Source organism: Perna viridis, chromosome 3 (genome assembly GCF_037379345.1).
Source record: "Perna viridis isolate PV_CMFRI_1.1 ecotype Kerala chromosome 3, ASM3737934v1, whole genome shotgun sequence".
NCBI lineage: Eukaryota > Metazoa > Mollusca > Bivalvia > Mytilida > Mytilidae > Perna > Perna viridis.
In genome coordinates this window covers 29711356-29732281 of record NC_142447.1, presented here as the reverse complement: position 1 = coordinate 29732281, position 20926 = coordinate 29711356, and the positions used below count along the sequence as shown (strand labels likewise).

The 20926-nt window shown below is 30.4% G+C and overlaps 1 protein-coding gene across 6 annotated transcripts in view; it reads left to right on the top strand.

The window, feature by feature from the left end:
• The window catches only part of LOC148621798 (uncharacterized), a 45777-nt gene that overhangs the window by 14397 nt on the left and 10454 nt on the right, over window positions 1-20926 (top strand). For 5 of the 6 annotated variants that reach the window (XM_088576511.1, XM_088576509.1, XM_088576512.1 and 2 more), the window contains 2 exons: window positions 3922-3980; window positions 7236-7377. In XM_088576511.1, coding sequence (XP_088432637.1) covers window positions 7291-7377 — 87 coding nt within the window. In that variant the 5' untranslated portion in view covers window positions 3922-3980; window positions 7236-7290. The remainder of the gene's footprint in view (window positions 1-3921; window positions 3981-7235; window positions 7378-20926) is intronic. The other variant, XM_088576514.1, reaches the window with a different exon arrangement.

The following is a 20926-nucleotide window of genomic DNA, read 5'->3' as shown; positions in this document are numbered from 1 at the left end:
ATTAAATAAAGACCTTACATATATTACTGATTCCAGTTATACTAGTTATGAATCAACTCGTCTATTGGTTGTACCTGTTTTGAACTGACAAATCTTTGATCATGTGAATTCAACTGTAAAGTTCTTTATTGATAATTATTGTTTCATTCCTTTTTATTGAGGAACCTTATCTTTCTGAGTGATGTTTATTACAAGTTTTGCTTAATAATTTCTCTTTCATTTTAACACCTTAGCAAAACATTAGGCAAAATGAAAATCCGATTTTAATTAGAAGTACAAAATGTAAGACCATGCATCATGAGAAACACTAGATTTGTAAAATAAATTTTATTGAATCTTTGTGGATCGAAGGATTGATTGATTGATTTTTGGGGTTTAACATCGAAAGATGTATTTGGATTAGACAGGTGTTCTGATTATATAGGTTTATATCTTGTTAAAAATGATATGAATAGATAGTTGTTATACAATGACAATGTATACTTTTTATTACTTTGTCAATGCAGAGAAAAAATAATGACTCTGCCTCAGGGTCGAAGTTCATTTTCTTGCGCATGCACAAAATTTTAATGTCAACAATTGATGGTGTGGGAACGTGAAATCTCCAGATAAGCAACTTCTTCAATAATGCTGATTTGATCAATTTTTTATTTCAATAAATATAAACATGCCTTTTTATCTAATCTCATAGTACCTACTTTTAAATTCCTCATTATTTTTAAAAAACTACCATTTATTAACAACTATCGATATCAAAAGGTATTTGATGCTGCAAATCTTTTTTTTTCATTTTTACGTATTGTCACTTAAGCTTTTTTCAGCAAAATATCGGAAATTGAATATAATTTTTTATGCAGGGTATGCTTTATAGGTATAAGGGTGGGATATAGGGTATGAGATATAGGGCAGACGATGTAGGGTTGTAATGCATATACAAAAAGTAATATTTTAATCTAAATATACGATACAGAGTAGTATTAGTATAAGTAAGAGAATATGACAGGATATAGGACTGAAATGTTTAGAAAAGGATTAAAAAAATTTATGTCATTTCCAATAAAGAGATATCACAATCAAAATATAGTTATTAACTTAATTGTGGAACAAACACAATTGAAGTTAAATATATCATACATTAATTTAGTGTATCATATATTTAGATTAAAGTATAACTTTTTTGTGTATGCATTATAAGTGTTTGCTTCAACTCAATATCGTCTACCCAGTATCGCATACCCAATATCACACCTCTAGACCTTCATCAAATACCCTATAATGCATACCCTATATTGCACCCCTTTACAGACCAGACGTGAAGTATGGTTATAATATATGATATAATGAACATTACATGTTAAAATCTGTATCACATGCTGTGTCTACCCTCGGTCTACATCACCCTAAGGGCCACCAACCTGCAGGGTGATATAGATTTTGACATGTAATATTCAGTATGTAACTTCAGAGAGAGTACTTTCTCCTTTCCCATAGCATACATTTTTCATCCCCACAAATTGTATGTGATATTAACAAAATGCAACAAAAATTAAGGTTCTGACCCACGTAACACTCCTGGATAAATAGCTGGTATATTTAATAAAGCACCGATCGGATATTAGTTAAACATATATATGAGGATATTCTTTTTAGTTTCAGTTATAAAGAAACCTAAGCTTTCATAAAACTTCTATAAAAATACAAAATATACCGGTAATAATAAATTAACACACCTTACTGGGTTCATGTAAGCAGTGGTAAGAGGTCCAGGTCACTGTTCTGACCTAGGAACATTAACTTCATTTACCAGAGTCCAGGACCTTAAACTCTATTCATTGAAACTTGATTCGGGATATTTGAGTTTGCTCAGGTGAACCATTGATTTGAAATTTGAACATTTGGCACATTTAACTTAATATGAATACCTGTCCCTCCTTACTTCATTTCTGCTCAAGAAAAGTAGAAATGATTTCAGACATGTGTGATAGTATGAGAAAGAAGAATAAGTGACACTACATCTTTCTTGTCAGACCACTGGAATTTTTTAAGATATTTGGTTTGTTATATACAAACATGAAACATACTCCCAATTCATTAAAATGAGATTAGTGTTATCCCAAAAGTATAAAATTTGACACATGGGTAAAAAGTAAATTTGTTAAATTCTTACAAGGATGCTGAGGAGCACAAGATTGCTTCTACTAGTAGCCATTCTGATATAGAAATTACTAGAATATTTGATTGATACGTACATATGTAACCACTTAAAATATCTTTTATTTTTCTTTAATTTTTTTCAACGTTTATAACGTCATTTTTTAAAGAAAATTTAAAAAAAAAATTCAAGTAAGATTGCTATATCAATGGCGTTTTTTCTATTTTCAGGAATATAAATGAGTCCATCAAAATTTTTTACGTTGAAATTAAGCACATGCAGAGTAAAATGATTTTTGACCCGCCCCTAAGACATAATAAAAATTATTACATTGTCAATGCAGAGAAAAAATATTACATTGTCAATGCAGAGAGAAAAATGCAGAGATTACTATTTTAGGGACTGTAAGTCTCGTTTAGTTTCATATTCCTGACCAGAATGTCTGATGTAGATCGTATTGAAATCCAAAGACCAGTCTGTACTTTATTGTTGTTTATTTCCAGGATATTGAAATGCAGTATTACAATGAAAAATCTTCTGTTTTATGCTTTTCTTAACACTCTTATCATGTAGAAATAGATATAAGTCATTTTTGCACAATAATATTTATTAATTTGTTTTTGCATTTAATACGTTATTCTGAACTCAACGCTCTGAGAATGACTAATCTCCATACATTTTAATGGTAGGCTAGGACCCATTCTCGTGAAATCAATTAACCTATAAAGGTTTTTTTTATACCCCCACTTTGAAAGGAAGGGGGTATACTGTTTTAATTCCATCCTGAAGGAAAAAGGTTATACTGTTTTTTTATACCCCTGCATACAGTGGGCATTGGCTAATAGATTGCAAGTTGAATATCTGCAAGTTGAATATCTGTAGAAAAGTATGGTCAATCTTTAAAGCCTAATATTTTTTTGTGATATTCAAAGTTACCACAAATTTTTATTGTAGTTTTCAGATGTTGCATTCTGCCAAGTATAAAAAATCATAGTCTGTAACCTCAGTGTTCCTCTGTAATAATAAACTGAAAAATTCCTATAGAAATAGATTCATGAGATGTAAAGTTTGTATTGATCTTTCTATAGTCATAAGATCTTTGAAGTCATTCTTTTTTTCATAGATATGAGTCTGTTTTATTGAATTTTTCTTGTCAGAATTGTTTTAATAACTTTTCTTACATGAAAACAAATAAAGGAAAGCTGTTGGAAGGTTTCTGATAGAACATAGAGGGCAATCCATTGTTTAGATGACATTTTATAATCCTGATGGCTAACATTGTCTGACATGACATTTCTCTTACTATCACTTATGGTAACATGTGGTTAGAAGAATGATTACCTTCTTTGGTCAAAAACTTTTAAAAAGATTGATTGTGATTTTAAAATGGAAGAAAAACAAACTAGTCAAACAGTTAAGGAAGAGGACAAACATTCAATGAATTACAGTGAATCTTTCTCTGCAACTTCTTGAAAAAATAGCATATTGAACACTTTTTGTAGTATATAAGGATCTGATGAGCTGATGCATAAGGGTTTAACTGAACTAATAATTTGTCGGTATGTCATGAACATAATGAACGGACATGTTGTCTGTGCCACTTACTGGTTTATCTTAGTAGATGATCTTAAATTTACATCAATGTACATGTTATGTGTAAGTACAAGAATGTAGAATGCTGTATTTTAATAACAAAAACATAATTTATTTATCCGTAGGAAGTTTTTGATACCATAGGTGTTGTAAGAATATGATACATATGTTTTCAGGTACTACATTGTTTGAAGGTTTGATTTGGCATGTTAATTAAAGATCAGCTGATAAAAAGGTAAACTTACAGGTGATAGTAGAAAGACAACTCTTGTTTGACTTACTCCATTCATAGTATATACAACTTATTTGTCAAATATTGATGACACATTGATATATTTTTATACACCTTGAAACAAAGTTGGGGGTATATAGGAATCACCTTGTCTGTCTGCCTGTCTGTCCTGATTTCCTGTAAGTGACACTCTTCCAATACTACTCAAGAGAATTTGATGAAATAGTATAGAAAGGTTGGAAATCATATGTGGAAGAAGGAATGAGGACTTCAAAGGGAGATAATCTAACTTAAGGGTTTTATATATGAAGACAGGGTATTCTTTTTGTGAGCTTGCACAAAATATTCCTATTTTTAAATCAAAGATATATTATATTATGCTATTACAAGTGATTAATAGTAAAAACAAGTATATGGTTTTAAAATCTTCAAGTAAAAATGAGCATTCTGCTTTCATGGCTTCTCCAATAATTCAATGTGATTTTCCCTTCTTTCTCGTATAAAAAAAACTTAAAGATAAATGTATCAAGTTTACTCTTTTACAATTCTTAACAGTATAATCTACTTAGCAGCTTAGTATGTTAGAACTATGAATTGTAAAGCAAATGTAACTTTTCAATAGTTATCATTTATTTGTACTTAATGATAGTATGTAAAAATCGATCAAACAACCCATCAATGAGTCTCTATATTTGTCATGTTTCCTGTTACTGATGTATGATGGTATTTAGTGATTTGACTGACTGCTGATTTATTGTCTTTTAATCACTTGTGTATACTTTTGTTGAGGCAAACTTGTAAACTTCTCTTGCACCATTTCTCATACCCTAGCAGGATGAAATGAAGATTCAGCAACTAACTGCTTTATTATTAGTTTGAAAATTCTCCCTTAAGGTGACTGTGTTTTTATTGGGTATTTGTTTTCTAGTCAGTAATATGTTTCACTTTTAAAAAAGAAAAACCAGAAGGCATTTTTCTCAAAGCTCATGAATGTCAATATGGCTAGGAGTTTCAAATATCATGTCATAATAAAGAAAGAAGTCTTTGGCGCAGGGTCATTAGACCTTTATTGCTACTTTGTAGCAGTACATATATACCTTTTGAGATTACTGTAATATGGACAATTTTTTTTTTTAAATCGAAAAAGGTTTGAATTTAAATATTATGGCAAAGAAAATAGACATTGGGTGCTGACATAAAATGATTTCTGTTTTGTTTTGTTTTGTTTTGTTTGTTTGTTTGTTTTGTTTTGTTTTTTTTGGTTATTTTTTTTTTAGGATTGAAATGGAAGATAACTATTGTTTCACACTTTCAAGGGGAGATAATCTATCTTATGTGTATGAATACATGTACTGTTTGCATGTGTTAGTGATTGAGTATATAAGGTTTATACTGCCAGTTAGCAGAACAAGATGAAAGTGGATTATTTAAATCCAAGGGACAATAATTTTACCCAGGGTAAAGCTTGCTTGATAATTTTTCCTGTGTTTCTTTATCATAACTATCTATAATTATATTTAACAAGGAACCTAGACAAACTGCACAGAAAAGAGGGATTAGGGGTACATTTAACTGACTATTTTAATCATAGGCATTTAATAAGGGTTAATTAGATTGATATTGAAACCTTAAAGTTACATATTTTACTCCAAATTGTTTCCCAATCTTGACTTCAAATTCTATGCCCATTTTTAAAATGCCTGCAAGTGAAAGTTTATGATCTGAGGTAAAAAATTCACATGAAATATTTAATTGAATTGGGTTGATGTCATGTAAATATTACCATCGGTTTATTAAGTAAATAAAATGTCTAAAATTATATTTTGATTGCACTTTTAAAGTACAGTAGTGGTTAAGTCATGCCTGTAGTTATGGTGTGGGTTGTATTCGTTTAAAGAAACTCATTAAGAAGGTGTAAGATTAGGACATTTCTAATATTTATTTCCTTAAATTGTCATCATTATTTCTATGATTCCTGGCTGGTATAAAAAGATTAATATTCACCCATAGTCTAAGATGTACAGTTTTTATTATCTAAATCTTTTTAAATGGACAGGGCAGAGTTAAATTTGGATATCTTTGTGATCTTATGATTTATTATACCCCTTACATTGCTGGTGGTATAAAGTGATAATGTTGTCTGTCCATCTGTTCATCTGTCCATATTTTTTTCAAATTTGGATATGTTTTTTTCATGTGACTAATTAAAGAGCAAGTTTGATTGCTTCAAATATCACTTTGGTTGTATCCGAGTGGTAATCATATTTTTTTTTCCAAAATGGGGACTTTGATGCTTGTCTGTGCAATAACTTGAAAAGTATTTGGCAGATTCTTTTTAAATTTGAATATGTTGTTTTATGTGACAAAGTGAAGTTTTGTTTTGTACAAATATTGCTAATGCAGTTCCTAGTTGAATTCATTTTTTGTTGTGAAAATAGGGACCTTGACCCTTGTACTTCCAATAACTTGAAAAGTATTAAGCCAATTTCAAATTTAATAAAAAATAGGGACTTACACTGTAATGACTGTTGTCATGCAGAGTTGCAACTAATTATTCATTTGCAATGCTCATTTTGATGAAGAAAATCCAGTTTGCTGTCAGTTAGCTGCCTCTGTTATGAAAATCAGACCTCCGCTTTTACTTGAATTTGATCTAATTAAAGCAGATTTTGGTTAAGATAAAATTTTAGCTAGGTATAGTAAAAACTAGTATTTCTGACACAGTTGGTATAGTTTCGCTTTTTGCCCTTTGACCTTAAAGACGCTTTTCCATGGAAACACAAGTCACCTGATCGAAATTCTGTTTCCTGATTGGCCAAATACTGATAACTTGGTGGCGTGAATGAGATGTAGAAAATTATAAGTAAAAAAAAAGAAATTTTACTGTGTCGGCTATCTTTTTTTAAAGATAGCACTTGTTTTAATTGCATGTACTTAATTACCTATATGAATATGTAAATTGTTCATGTTCTATCAGTCCAGAATGTTTATGAACATTTAGTTTATTGTAGTTCTGTCAAAATAAATTCCTGAGTTTACCTTATAACAAGATAAAGAAAAATGAACGGGTGATTTGTAAGAGCCTTGCATGATAGCTTGGAAATAATGAAGAGCAAGATTACTTTCCAAAAAATCAATTATATCTATTATTAAATCCAGAAGAGAAAAAAATCTAAATTAACTAGATTTGTCTTTAAAGAGTACTTGAAGCCTCATTTAATTCAATAGATTGTATGTATATTGAATTTTGGTTTTCAGGATCAAATATGAAAAAATGAAGATATTCCAGTTGAGATAATTTGATTTTCCTAAGATGAAAGAAACAGAAGAATTGGTTCCTTCGAAGATCAGTGTGAGCCAGATATGTCTATTTAGGAAAGGCTCTGATATTGATTTACAGGTAGGTAAACAAATGATAAAGAGGCTTAGGTTTTAGTCTATAGGTAGATGATCAAAGGACACAAAGGATCAGTGATTGGGCCAAAAGTTGATAAACAAATGATAAAAAGGCTCTGATACTGGTCTGAAGTTGGATAACAATGGAGAGAAAGGCCCGGGTATTGGTTTACAGGTAGATTAAACAAAGGACAAAAAGGCTCAGGTGTTGGTCTACTGATAATTAAACAAGGAACCATATGGATCAGATGTTGATCTGCAGAAGGCTGAACAAGGGACCTTAAGGCTAAAATGTTGATCCAAAGGTAAATAAACAAGGAACCATAAGGCTCAAGTGTTGGTCCAAAGGTTGATAAGCAAGGAACCATAAGGCTCAGATGTTTGGCTATAGATAACTAAACAAGGAATCCTAAGGCTCAGGTGTTGGTCTACAGATAACTAAATAAGGAACCCTTAGTCTTAGGTGTTGGCCTATAAACAACTAAATAAGGAGTCCAAAGGCTCAGGTGTTGATATACAGATAACATACAAGGAACCCCAAGGCTCAGTTGACTTGTTCAGGTTTGGCCTCTCAGATAAACATGGAATGTTAAGTATCTTTTAGATTAAAGGAAGGCTTTCTCGATTCCAAATCAATATGAATGAGAATTATATAAGGTTACATGTATCAACAACGGTCCTTTAGCTAGTTGAATAGAACATTTGTCATCTGGTAAATTATTGTAGGTGGGAGTTCTAGTTTGAAGTTTGTATGAAAATTATGGGGAATAAGAAATAACAATACTGGTACTCTTCAAATATCATTGCTTTTAATAATGTATAGATCTTCAATTTAATGGCTGTGTGTAGTTCAAGCCATTAAAGGCTGGAGATAATACAGATAATGATGGACAGTATTGATAAATTGTGATAATGAACAGAATTATTGATTGCTGTTATATATATCGTAGAAAATTTTAACAGTAGGATGGCTATTCTGTATCATTTTGTTTAAAATCTTATCATTCTGGTGAAGGTTGATCGTTGATTATTGTTGTAAAATTATTTAGTATTTCATACCTAACTCAATGAATCACGAGTTATTACTTGTCCTGATGTCTGTTGGTTCATTTGAGTGTTTGTCATTCTATTTGTATTTTATATTTTTTGTGATGATTGCTAAATGATTTGTGAAGATCTGTTTGGCCAAATCTTTGGACACCATGCTTTGGTAATTCACAGATCCAGTGTGATAGCTGTAAACAAATATTTTCTTCATGGATACATATCTGATGCTTAAAGATGTCAGACGAACTTTGCTGCAATATTTTGCATCTAAGATGTATTAAAAGGAAATATTTGTTTTCACATTTTTTTTGCAAAATTACCAAAGGTAAACTGCTCACAAAAATCTGTCAGTTACAGTTATTAAATGGGTTGAATGCAATAGACCAGAATATTTGTCCAGAGGTGCTGAGAACACTTAATCATTCTCAGTACCAAAGGACAAATGTTCTGGTCTATTGCATCCAACTCATTTAATAACTGTTTTATTACCTAATTTGTCTATTAGATATATTAAAGAATGGAAACGGGGAATATGTCAAAGAGACAACCATTTGACCAGGAATAGGAAATTGACTGCTCCATGTTTACGAATTGGCAGACAAGAGTCACATCTACGTTTTTACACACGAGTTTTTTGTGTGTAAATTCCAATTCAATGAAGTGCTTAAAAAAAGTTCAACCAATCAAAAGGCTTAGATAAAGGTCATTATGGGGTCAGTGCAGTAGACTCTTCAAGGAGACTATTGCACCGTGCAATAGTACATCGACAGTGCAATAGATCGCCCTGTCCTGTATAAATTTTGAAAATAGAGAAAAACGTGTATATTTAATAAACAAGATAAAACCTTATAATTAGGTAATAATATTTTGTATATTGCATGTACTGGTCATACATAACATTTATAGCATAAGAGGTCGTCCACGCCAAAACCAAACAGTGGGTGGCACTTGATTTGTTTTCAAAAAAATTTCATTCGTTTCATACTGCATATGCATCCTTTCTCAGAATGTTTGTTTTTGATTAACTCCAACAGTAATGTGTCAGTCCTTGTAAGAATCAGGCAGAAGGTGAAACATGGTATGAAAAAAAACATCTATTTGTTAGTGTAATTTGACTATTTGCACCAGAATCAAGGAAAACACAAGATTTTCCATATCATGCTGCACCTTTGAGTTACGATTTCATTGAAATGCACTGAAAATGAACATTTCAAGGGTAGATAACTATGTCAAAAACCTCATTTTTCAAAGATTCAGTTGGAAAATTTCTGAGTAAAGCCAGTGATGCAGATATTAAATAGTGATATTTTCAACTAGAGAAAGTATCCTTGAGTGATAATACATAGTAAGATTGGTGGATTTTTGAAATGCATGTATCTGATTTTCCCATTTTGCCTGATACTTACAAATACTTACACTTAAAGAGAAATAAATTACATAGAAAGCGTTGAAATTCATTGTAAAAGGAAGATAACTTTCATTTTGTGCAAAATTTAGTTGCCTTCTTTGGGAACTTTAAAATTATTTCTTAGTCATCTATTGTCAAATTAAACAAATCTGTGTACTATTTGACAAACATGATTAAAACATTACAATGGAACAAAATAATTCCTTGGGATAAAATTTACCATGTGCCATTCATATTTTAGAAACATGGAAAGTCTCTTATATGTGTATCTGTGATATATTAATGTCCTATCAACTTTCTCTATTTATTTCCACTCTTAATTAAATTTCATCATGGAGACTTGCTATTTTTTCATTTCTTTATTTTTTAATCATTTTTCAATCCAAACATCAAAAGGTCAAGGTTATGTTTTGTATGAAATGCTGTTCATTAAATCCACAAATCTATGCACTCCAGACACCCCAACTTCTTTTGCATTGAGTACTTTATTCTGTTCATTCATGTAAAAGTAAGATAATTAATGCTTGTAAATAAACAATTGACCATTTCACACCAATATACACATCTACACTAACATTAATTAGCATTCACCTGTCGGATAATTATTAGTACAGGTATAAAATAATTGCCTTGTAAGACTTTGGTGACATTGTCTGTCAAAAATGATATATTGTCATATTTTCTTAAATACTTAAGGAAAATAAGGAATTCTTGTCTAGAAGATATGGAAATATTTTAGGTCATGCAATTACAATGTGAAGATATATTGAATTATGGGATATTGTTAATGAATTACAATAATTTTGGAAATGTACAACTTGCTGCACACATTAGAAGACAAAGGTATTGTTTTTTTCTACTTTTCATTTAGGATTATATTATGATTTTCTATTACATTACTATATGAAGTGTAAGGAGATGGTGTATTAACGAAAGTGGCCTACCCATATTGTTAGATGTTTTTTTCTTTCATTCCAACTTGTACAAATTTGATATAATTGTCTAAAATGTTGTTTTAACTTTTATAAGAATGTAACCATGCAGTTTGAACACAGTTCTGACTGCTATAGGACTTTAGGGTATATAGATTGTTTTTTACTGATTATTTTTATGGTTGGAACTTTTCTTTTGTTTTTTATAGATGTTATGGCACTTCATTTGGTTCAAAGTATTTTAAGAATTTTGTTCCTTAGACTAGTAGACAACTTAGGTTTTATTGAACATTTGCTACAGTCAATCAACCAGACTTTAAATGAAATTTTAGGAACAGAGTGTCAGTGACATCCTTTATATGTAGAGGGTCTAGAATGGGAATGGCTCAAAAAATGGTGCCAGAAATGATGAACATAATTGGAAAGAGACTGTTGGAACTTTAGACACAAACACAGAGCAGATACTATAGGTCTTGTCTAATCCTTTTGGTCAATATCATTTGTAGCAACAACAAAAAAAGACTGCATTTGAGTTCAAATACTCTGTTTCTCATAGGCAAAGAATCATTTTTGAAGAAATTAATGTTGATGATTACTTCTGGTTATTTTGGTAAACAGTAATATTTTTAGTACATTGTACTAATTTATTAATATGTCCACTAAAATCACAAGGGCAAATAATAACTTATTATTTTCATACTCTCATATTGGATATCTTCATTGAAAGTTTCAAATGGTTTTCTTGCATTTGTTCTAGCAGGCTGTTCCAATTAAGAACGCACATAGCTAGTTCATTGAACTTTATATAGATATATATTGACTTATCTGGTTTTCTTATATGAATTTTAATTATATGTCTTGTAGAATATATAAACTTTTTGTTATCAGAACAGGCTATTTTCTCTAACATTGTTATAAGTGTATTGTTGGAATTCTCAAACTGAAATTTCCTTATTTTATCTATCAGAATCTGAAAAATCTAATATTTCATGAGTCATCATGTCAGATGTTAATAATTTTCAAAAGCATTTGTGGTCAATAGCATCAAATTAATGTGCAAGATGACATCAATTTTGTAAGGATTTTTTTAATTCAATTGATAACAACCTTGACCAATCAATGTCTGAAAACTATTTTTCCAACATTTGCAGCAAAGAAGAGAAATGAAATAATTTATCAATTTATATCATGTTATCTAATCTTTACTATTCCTAGAAGTGGATCTTAAGATTTTGAAAAGAAGAATCTAGTAAAAAGGATTCCAAGTAATTGTTTGCCCATTTTTGCCCAAATTTATCAGGAAACTTAACAAAATTTTCAAACACCCAGGGATTCAACACTTGAGACCCCCACAGTATTCCTGCAGATGTAAATAAATTTCTGAGCTTCCTTAATCATTTTTTTTTATTCACTCAGTACCTCAAGCACTTTGATATTATTTGTTTTAACCCATTTGTTTTCATAGTCAATAAATAGTGTATATGCCTATTTGTCTGTTATTTCTGGTCAATTCTATAGAGAGAAGAATATTTTTATTTGTCTTCTATGATTGATAATTTCTGTACTTAATTTCCATTTAAACAGCTTAAATGATTTACCATTTTCCAATATATCCAGAGTTGTGTCATTTTTATGTTTGTCTAATAATAATAAAATCGAATACAGCTTGATTGCTTTCTAGGTATCGTGACCGTAAAATTACCACGACAATTCATTATCCTTTTTTGTCTGCACTTCTAATCAACTACAGAAAAAATACAAGAATGGTATTGTTTAGAATTTCTTTTTTACAGGAATTAATTTTATAATTTTGTTCAATGGTTTGTTCTGATTGTATGTGTTTGTGCTAGTGAGAATTAGAGTTACATTTAATCCAGTGGTCTTTTTCACAAAAAAATCGTAAGAGTAAAATTATTAAATCATAGTAAATAAAAGTATTGTGACATCATAATTTACGACTAATTTTACTCTGAAGAATTTTTGTGAAAAGGACGACTGGTCTTTATTATAGACTAACATCTATTCTCCTTCATGTCCAGAAATAAAGTATTGGAACAACCCATCATCTTTTGTATAATCAAAGACTGAAGTTTTCAAAGTCGCAAATCATCAAATATTCTATGCCACTGATTTTGGCTTATTCTCAACATCAGAAATGGCACATATTCGATGTGCTCTAAAATCGGGTGGCATCCACTAGAATCTTGGTTCCCTTGATATGATTACTCTTTAGTAACTGTGTTGACCTTAATGTTTTCAGTCAAAACAACTGCTTACCAGAACCAGATTAAACAACTGGCAATGGCTATATATAGATATTCGGGCCCTGATAATTTATATGACCTATATAGCCAACTGTAATGAGCCCCTGTGTCTGAATTGAAAACTGGGTAATGTTCAATGCTAAACAATCATTTCATCTTTTAATGTAAACTTCCCATTCTCATACAAGCAATTAACACACGTTGAACACATTTGTATGATGTTTAAGAGGTATATTTCGATCTCACATGAAGCTAGAACTACCAAGCTATGGAATCATTAGCTTAATGTGGAGTGGTAATATATAATTATGCAAATCATATGGGAATGTAAAGTACTGAAATTATGAGTGTGAGAAGTTGCTAACAATACCTAGCGACTTAAAAACATAGCAGTTTACCTTTGGAACAGTTCATGAGATACCCCCAAACCACTGACACTGTCATGTGGGAGATTGTTACATAAAAACAATTTTTTAATGTAAAAATCCAATTATCTAGTATTTTTTATAGCAAATATAGTAATTTTAACTAAACACTTCTCACAAATCTTCCTTTTTTATGTGGGAGATTTTAAAATCGTTCATTAATTTTGTGGGAGTCTCCCTCTAATGTGGGATGCTTAACAGGTATGATAAAAATGGTTATATATTTATAAAATCTTGGAGAAGATAAGTGTGACAATATCTTGATAGTTCAATATTGGATTTCAATGGATGAGATCAGTTTCCTTTAATCTGCCTTTGATTCACAATATACTTTATAGAAAACGGCACATGTTAGAAATCAACAATATGATACCATTAGAGAAAGTGATAAGTAGTTGTGTCCCCTCTCATTAAGCTACCCTCCACCTGTCATATAATTTTACACTCAATTATTTCTTGACGTATATGGCTCTATAGGAAATGTATCTACCTTTAATTAGATGTAATACCTGAATATTGTGTATGCAGAAAATCAATAGATCACATTCTTCATAATGAATGGTCACACCTAGGGGTATGGATTGTCATACTGTCAAGAAAAAATCGGTAGGCTTTTTTTTCATTTCCTCCCCTTTATGTTGTAAATTTTTATCTTGTTTTTGATGATGATGTAGTGAATAATGATTTGTTATATTTATATTAGATGTATTTTTATCTACCATAATTCCACTGAATTCTTATTATTTTACAGCTTTTTCAATCCATATACTAAATTTGACTTAAATATACACTATTTTATGTACTATTTTTTATTTACATTACAACATATGTGGTACTTATACACAAATTTCTCTTTAATGTATTCTGATATTATTGATGAATTCATTTATTTTCTGGTTTTTAGTAGAAATACTTTTTTTTAAGTCCAAACTGTTTTATGCTAACTTTTGAACAAACAATTCAATGCATTTAATAATTGAAATATAAGTCATCCAACAAGTAATATTTAACTTAGATTATTTTAATTTCAGAAGTAACACAGTTTCTGATTGGATAAAAAAATTTTGTTCAACATCTCATAGGCCAAATTTTGTATATGACTGTGAAGTCATCAACTTTTTTCAATGATTTTTCTCATTGAATTTTTATGTTAAAATTAAATTATAAGGAATGACAGTTATATTTTTTTCGGTCTATTTGGACTAACCTCAATGTCCGTGGTTATTTAGTGTGCACCATATGATTTAAGTTATTTCTTCATAGACTGAAAAAATGTAACGGACCGCGACAGAAGCTCTGGTATATGAAAATGGTTCATCCTATAATTATAGTAAGGTTTTATCCTCTGCTACCTCTAGATAACTTTTCCAGGAATCTTTTCCCAAGTATTCATTCCAATCCTGCTATTAAGTTTTAAGAAGATATTTTTCTTGACTTAAAATACAGTGGAGACAACAGTACTGATGTTTGCATGGTCTTACATAACATGCAGCATAATTTGGAAGATAAATAACTAAATTCCACAAGTCCATAGTAAATAAGTATTGTAAGGTTTATAAACTAAACCTAATAAAGCCATTTATAACCTTCATGATATACTAGTTACTGATAACATGTCTGTTGCCAAAAAGTTAAAATGGTATGCATTTCTTTGTTAGTAAGACCGCATGTTATAGAAAGGAATTTCTCTTTATATACCAAAGAATTAAAAAAGTGGATGATGAAAATCTAATTTATGAGTTATTATATAGTCTTCCCTGCAGCTCTTTAAAAGGGCAGGGTAATGCAGGTGTAACACGACACTCTAGCACATAAGTGGCTAATTTGAAAGCACATCAAGCAAGCATTAACATCTTTTTGTGAAAATTTACAGAAAAAACTGACCTTACCACCAGATCACTTCAAAAATACTTTTATCAGAGAATATTCTTAACTTCCATGGTAACTCCAATCAAAGTCTTTGAAACAGCTGAAGTCATACACAGCTAAAGATTTTCTCAGAATTCAGTAATTTTCAAGTTTTTTGGTGCTGGGGCTAAGGTGTTTATAAAACCCATAAAAAAGGACAGGACATCAGGACCCTCTCAAAATGTTCTGTAAGGAACACTAAATTTACTTAGAATTGTCTGTAAGTAAGAAAGTAGTCCTTGTTCATATCATTGGCTTAATGGTTTTATTGAAATATTTCTTATACCATGGTTAGAAACTAAAGAAAATATCAGATTACAATCCTAATGTCAGTGATATTATTCCAAACCATAATATGCTTAAGAAACACTTCACTATGTAAAACCCTGAAAGCTTTAGTTTATGGATCTCACTTTTGATGAACTCCAATTTAAATATAATTTGAAATTTGATGCACAATAATTCAAATGAAATAAAAGTACATGTAGTGGTATATTGTGTTACTATAGTTTTAATTATATTTTGATGTTTTGTGGTTAGTTGTTGTCTGTATAGTCTGTATGTTATATCTATTCCATTATATCCACTTTTCTGTGTGATATAAAGTGTTTTATTGTGGTTTAAATCACCATTACCACCGTAGACAAAATCTCATATTTGCAGTCACACTCCATTCTCAGTATGTATGGCTTGGTTGTTGATTGATATTCTCACAAAACCTACTTGTACTTGAGTTATTTTTCATGCATATCAAAGAATTTTTTTAAATTCTATTTAAGTACATTTCTTGCAAAGTAAGGTCCTTTTAGGCCTTCTTCAGAAAAAAAAAAATCACATACCCACATCCAATATTTTGATCATTTCATGTTCATTTTATCATCCATTTCATGTTCATCATCTGAATATGGCTGAAATATTGCTGCTCAGACGTTAAACCCCAACAATCAATCAATCAATCCAAAATTTTGAGTGGGTATACAATAAACCAACATGATTTTAAGATTAGTGTTTTTTAGTTTGTTCTTAAACCTCAGTAGCAAAGTTGCTATGGAAAGCTATAAACATTTTAGTCTTGAGTGTTTTGTACAAAGTTTCAAGGTTAGTTAACTTTGTAATCAAGGTGTTTTAGTTGCATGCAACACTTAGGTGAGTAGTAAGGCCATGACCTGACAATGACTTTGAATTAGATTTCTGATTAATCAAGTAATAGCCAAGTGTCATGCAACTTGTTACAAATTATATTTTATCGTTATTTCTTTATAAGAGCATGATACATAGTAAAAAAGTGATTGACTGGTCAAATTACATGTATGCCAAACACAGAAACCACCCTTAAGTTAATCCTGGAAAGGAATCTGTCTCCAAAAGCTGTTTCTTTTGGAGCCTGTGTGTCATAACTTGGAAAAGTTCTTTTTTGGACACCACCAATGAATGGATGGTATATTGGAATCACCTTGTCCATTGCAAATATCTCAACTCACATTGGATAAACTGATTTCAAAATTGGTATATGGCTTTATATAGAAGGGACATATATTGTAAGTGATTTACCTGCTTTGAAGACTGTTCCATTTTTCACAATATGGGACAAGAGGGTTATACCTAGCATGGCAACACCTGCAACTTCATGTTTTTTTCCTGCAGTAGTTTTTGCTGTTGGTCACCTCGAACAAACCCAGCTCTACTCGACTTATATCCTTACCTTTAGTAGTTATTTTCATTATTTACTTGTTTTCGGAATTGATTGCTCTAGATACCTGGTAAATAGTACCTTATTATAAAGAGATCTTATTAGTTTTAGATGACATCTTTAAGAAATTCTTCATCGCTATTGATTTTTAATAATTTGTATGAAGTAAATTTCTAGTGTCATTATGAACTAGATTGATTTATCTTAAAATCAGGTAAGAAAATATATGCTTTTTCCTCATTAGTAGAAAGTGGGTGTGTTTTTATGTTTCATTTTCCTGTTAAAATTTAAAACCCCAAATAACTGAAAGTAATTAATAAATGTTAAAACGACTAATGCAAACATTGTGACAAGGTGATCTCACTTTATAAAGCAATTATGAGATAAATTCAACATGTTTTACCTAAACCTTTGGACCCTAATTTTTCTTGCTTACCCTAAAGTTTTTTTGGGTTTTTTTGGCCATTTTTTTGTTAAGCATTATTAAAGTCTGAATTTGTCTCCAAAACAAACTATAGTCTAAAGCTTCTGCAAAACACATAAACACAGATATTTTTTACTTTGCCTAAATATACAAACCCAGATCATCTTATCTACTGTTATTCCTTTGTATCAACCAGATATCTGCTCACATGGTAAGAATAGAAGTATGCTTTGATCACAACTGGATAAGATTACTTAATCCGAATGGATGAAGCTTTTTCTTTAAGTAGGCATGAAGATATTCTTAATTAAAAGTTTGATGATCACGTTTACCATATTAGCTTTAAAAGCATGGTTTAGATATAATCATCACATTTTTTTTAATTTAAAATTAATTTTGTGCATTCATTTAGTCATAGTATTTCAAGCAAAAATTTTGTGTTGTGGAGGAAAATTATTTATTGAATAATACAAATTTAGAACTTGTAGAGATTTTAACATCAGAATCAATACACAGGTTTTTGTTTGATGGACTTTTTTCCTTTTCCTCTTTCTACATTTGACAAACTTAAGCTTGTAGTAGTATACTTAAGCATTTTTTCCATTCATAGGTCATACCCATCATGTTATCCTAGCACTGTAAGACATCATACCCATGTAATCCTAGCGCTGTAAGATGTCATACCCATCATGTAATCCTAGCACTGCAAGACATCATACCCATCATGTAATCCTAGCGCTGTAAGACATCATACCCATCATGTAATCCTAGCGCTGTAAGACATCATACCCATCATGTAATTGTAGCGCTGTAAGGCGTCATACCCATCATGTAATCCTAGCGCTCTAAGAATCAACTTCCCACATCATTGTCAATCCAACAGTTATTCATTATCAGAAACATTAAAATCAATTAAATCTTTTCATTTTAAAAGATGATGATATTGTTTGATGTTTATAGGAACAGTGATTATAAGGGTTTATTGTTGATATAGTACATTTGTTTTTAGACCTCATCAGTCTCTATAATCAAATAGAAAGTGACACCATGTATATAGATAACCTAAAGGAAGATATCTATGATGCTAGGAAGTCAGTATTGGGTACCACCCCAGTTCACATACTGAGATTTTAATCTTTAGAAAGTTATGTCTATATTTAATAAGGTTTTATATGGAGATAGGAGAAAACTAGGATTTCCTTGGGCTTCTAGGGTAGGAAGATATTTAATGTGATTTGAGTCATAATTTTTTTTAGTGATTTCATTTGTTTTGGAACCTTTCTTGTCCAATGAGCTTGTTTTTTTTTCTATTCATTATCACATATATTTATTATTTTCGTATGATAGTGTGTGATTTAATATCCTATTTTTTCATGTTTACACTGGAAAGTTATGGTTTTGATTTTAAACAAATCTGATCCAGTTATTGCTACATTTATGCACAAAAGTGGCCTTGGTGAAATTAATCAAAAAAATAAAATGAAAATTAAAGGAACTTTAAAAAATAAATTATAAGAATTATCTACAGCCTTTTCTTTCCTTATAAAATTCTTGAATATTGTACAGTTTATATTGTAGAATATTGGGAAATATTGTCTTGAATAGAATTTTATATTTCATGAGCTTGTATTGTATATGCTACTAATGCATTTTTAAAAATGAATTTTGGTAGTTGATGATGTCATGATTTTGAAGATATATTGCACCCAGTGCAATATAAATCCCATATTGCGTGCTATTTTTATAATTTTTGACATGAGGTAGGATTTTTTGCCTTAATACTAAAGAATTTGTGTATGTATTTTTTGTGTCTGTACATATACAGCAGGAAATGAAGTTAACTACAGAATATAGAGTCTTCCCTTCATTAGATGACTGTAACCTGATTAAATCCCTTAGGTAGTTAATTGGACAATTGACAAAGACATTGAAATTTCTATCATACACAGATTTTGGAAATAATAAAAAGTTTAGATCTGTTAATTATCCAGTTAACTACCTAGGACATTTCCTCAGGTAATGGTCATTTAATCAGCTCTATTCCCTGAAGTTTACATCATTACTTGCTGTAAATCTCCATCTTGTTGTGTTTCATCTGTTTGAGAATTCTTCCTAGGTTCTTTGTTCTCTCTGTTAATAACTGTGTAATTTCCTTTTAGGTTCTTAAACATAGAACTTTGTAAGGAAATTTAGGTCCCTTTAAACTGCTATTTAATTAGTATTGCTATAGCTATTATGTCAATACATCAGTTTACAGTGAATTTTATGTAATATTTTCGGCTTTTTCATCTATTTTTTTTTGCAAATAAAATGTTATACTATTATCAGAATACGGAAACCATTTTAGATTTCACTGGCCCACACAAGAATATTGAATTAGCTATGGTTTTATGACATAAGGAAACAACCTTGTAATTTTGTGCCTTCCTTCATAATCAGACATAAGTAAAAAGTAATTATAAAAAGTGTTACATGTTTGTACAAACACCTGGAGGAACAGAAATCATTAAGGAAAAACGATGAACTTATTTGGTTGGAAAAGTATGATCAATTTTCACACCTTTGATTTTAGTTGATAATTTTTGTACCATCCATTTAAATTCTACAGAATTACCTGTCAGAAAGTGATGAATATGTCTTCACTGTCTTAGTGTACATATTTACAGTGATTTTTGTAAGTTGCATTTAGTGTACTGCCCCTAAAAATGTATGGGAAAATTAAAGGTAAGATTTTAGGTTATTTCCTAGTCTATCTCATGATCTATCAAGGTATATTTTTTTTATTTGTACCTGTAACGACAAATGTCATAGAAATTTCAAGATAGACTGGTAAGTTTGTCAGTACATGATTGTCTTTGAAGCCTTATATTTATCACAATTTCAAGGTTATGGTTGCAATTTTAATCGTTAACATATAGTTTCCAATGTAGTTTTTTTTGTATTTTAACCTTCATTATCAAATAACTGGATAAATATTAATAGTATTTAAGGTAAAAGATATAGTTTTTTTTTTATTTGTGTGACAATGAATATTCTGGCTCTTAAAAAGTTTCAAATAAATTTTCTTGACTCCTAGAAAGAAGATAATTTTTTGGAATGCAATGAAATGGAATCAATAATATTGTCTGGATGAAGTTGAAAAAAAATTCAGAAAATTTCAAATATGAATATTCTGACCCACAAAAAATTGCCAACCTCTAAAATGGTAGACCCCTACAGCCAATGGTTTGATGTTTATAACTGGGTCTGTACAATATGAGGCTGTCTATAATTAAAATCTTTACAAAATTTGCTGCCAACATTGTTGTGTATAACTAGGTCTCCTGAATAGGTAAGTGGTATATGTCCAGAAGGACAGGAAGTTAAGGTAATAATTATACACTGTGGTCCAACTACTACTAGGTAACAGGCACATGTAGGTGTCTGTCACTTACTTAGACCATCATTTATTTTTA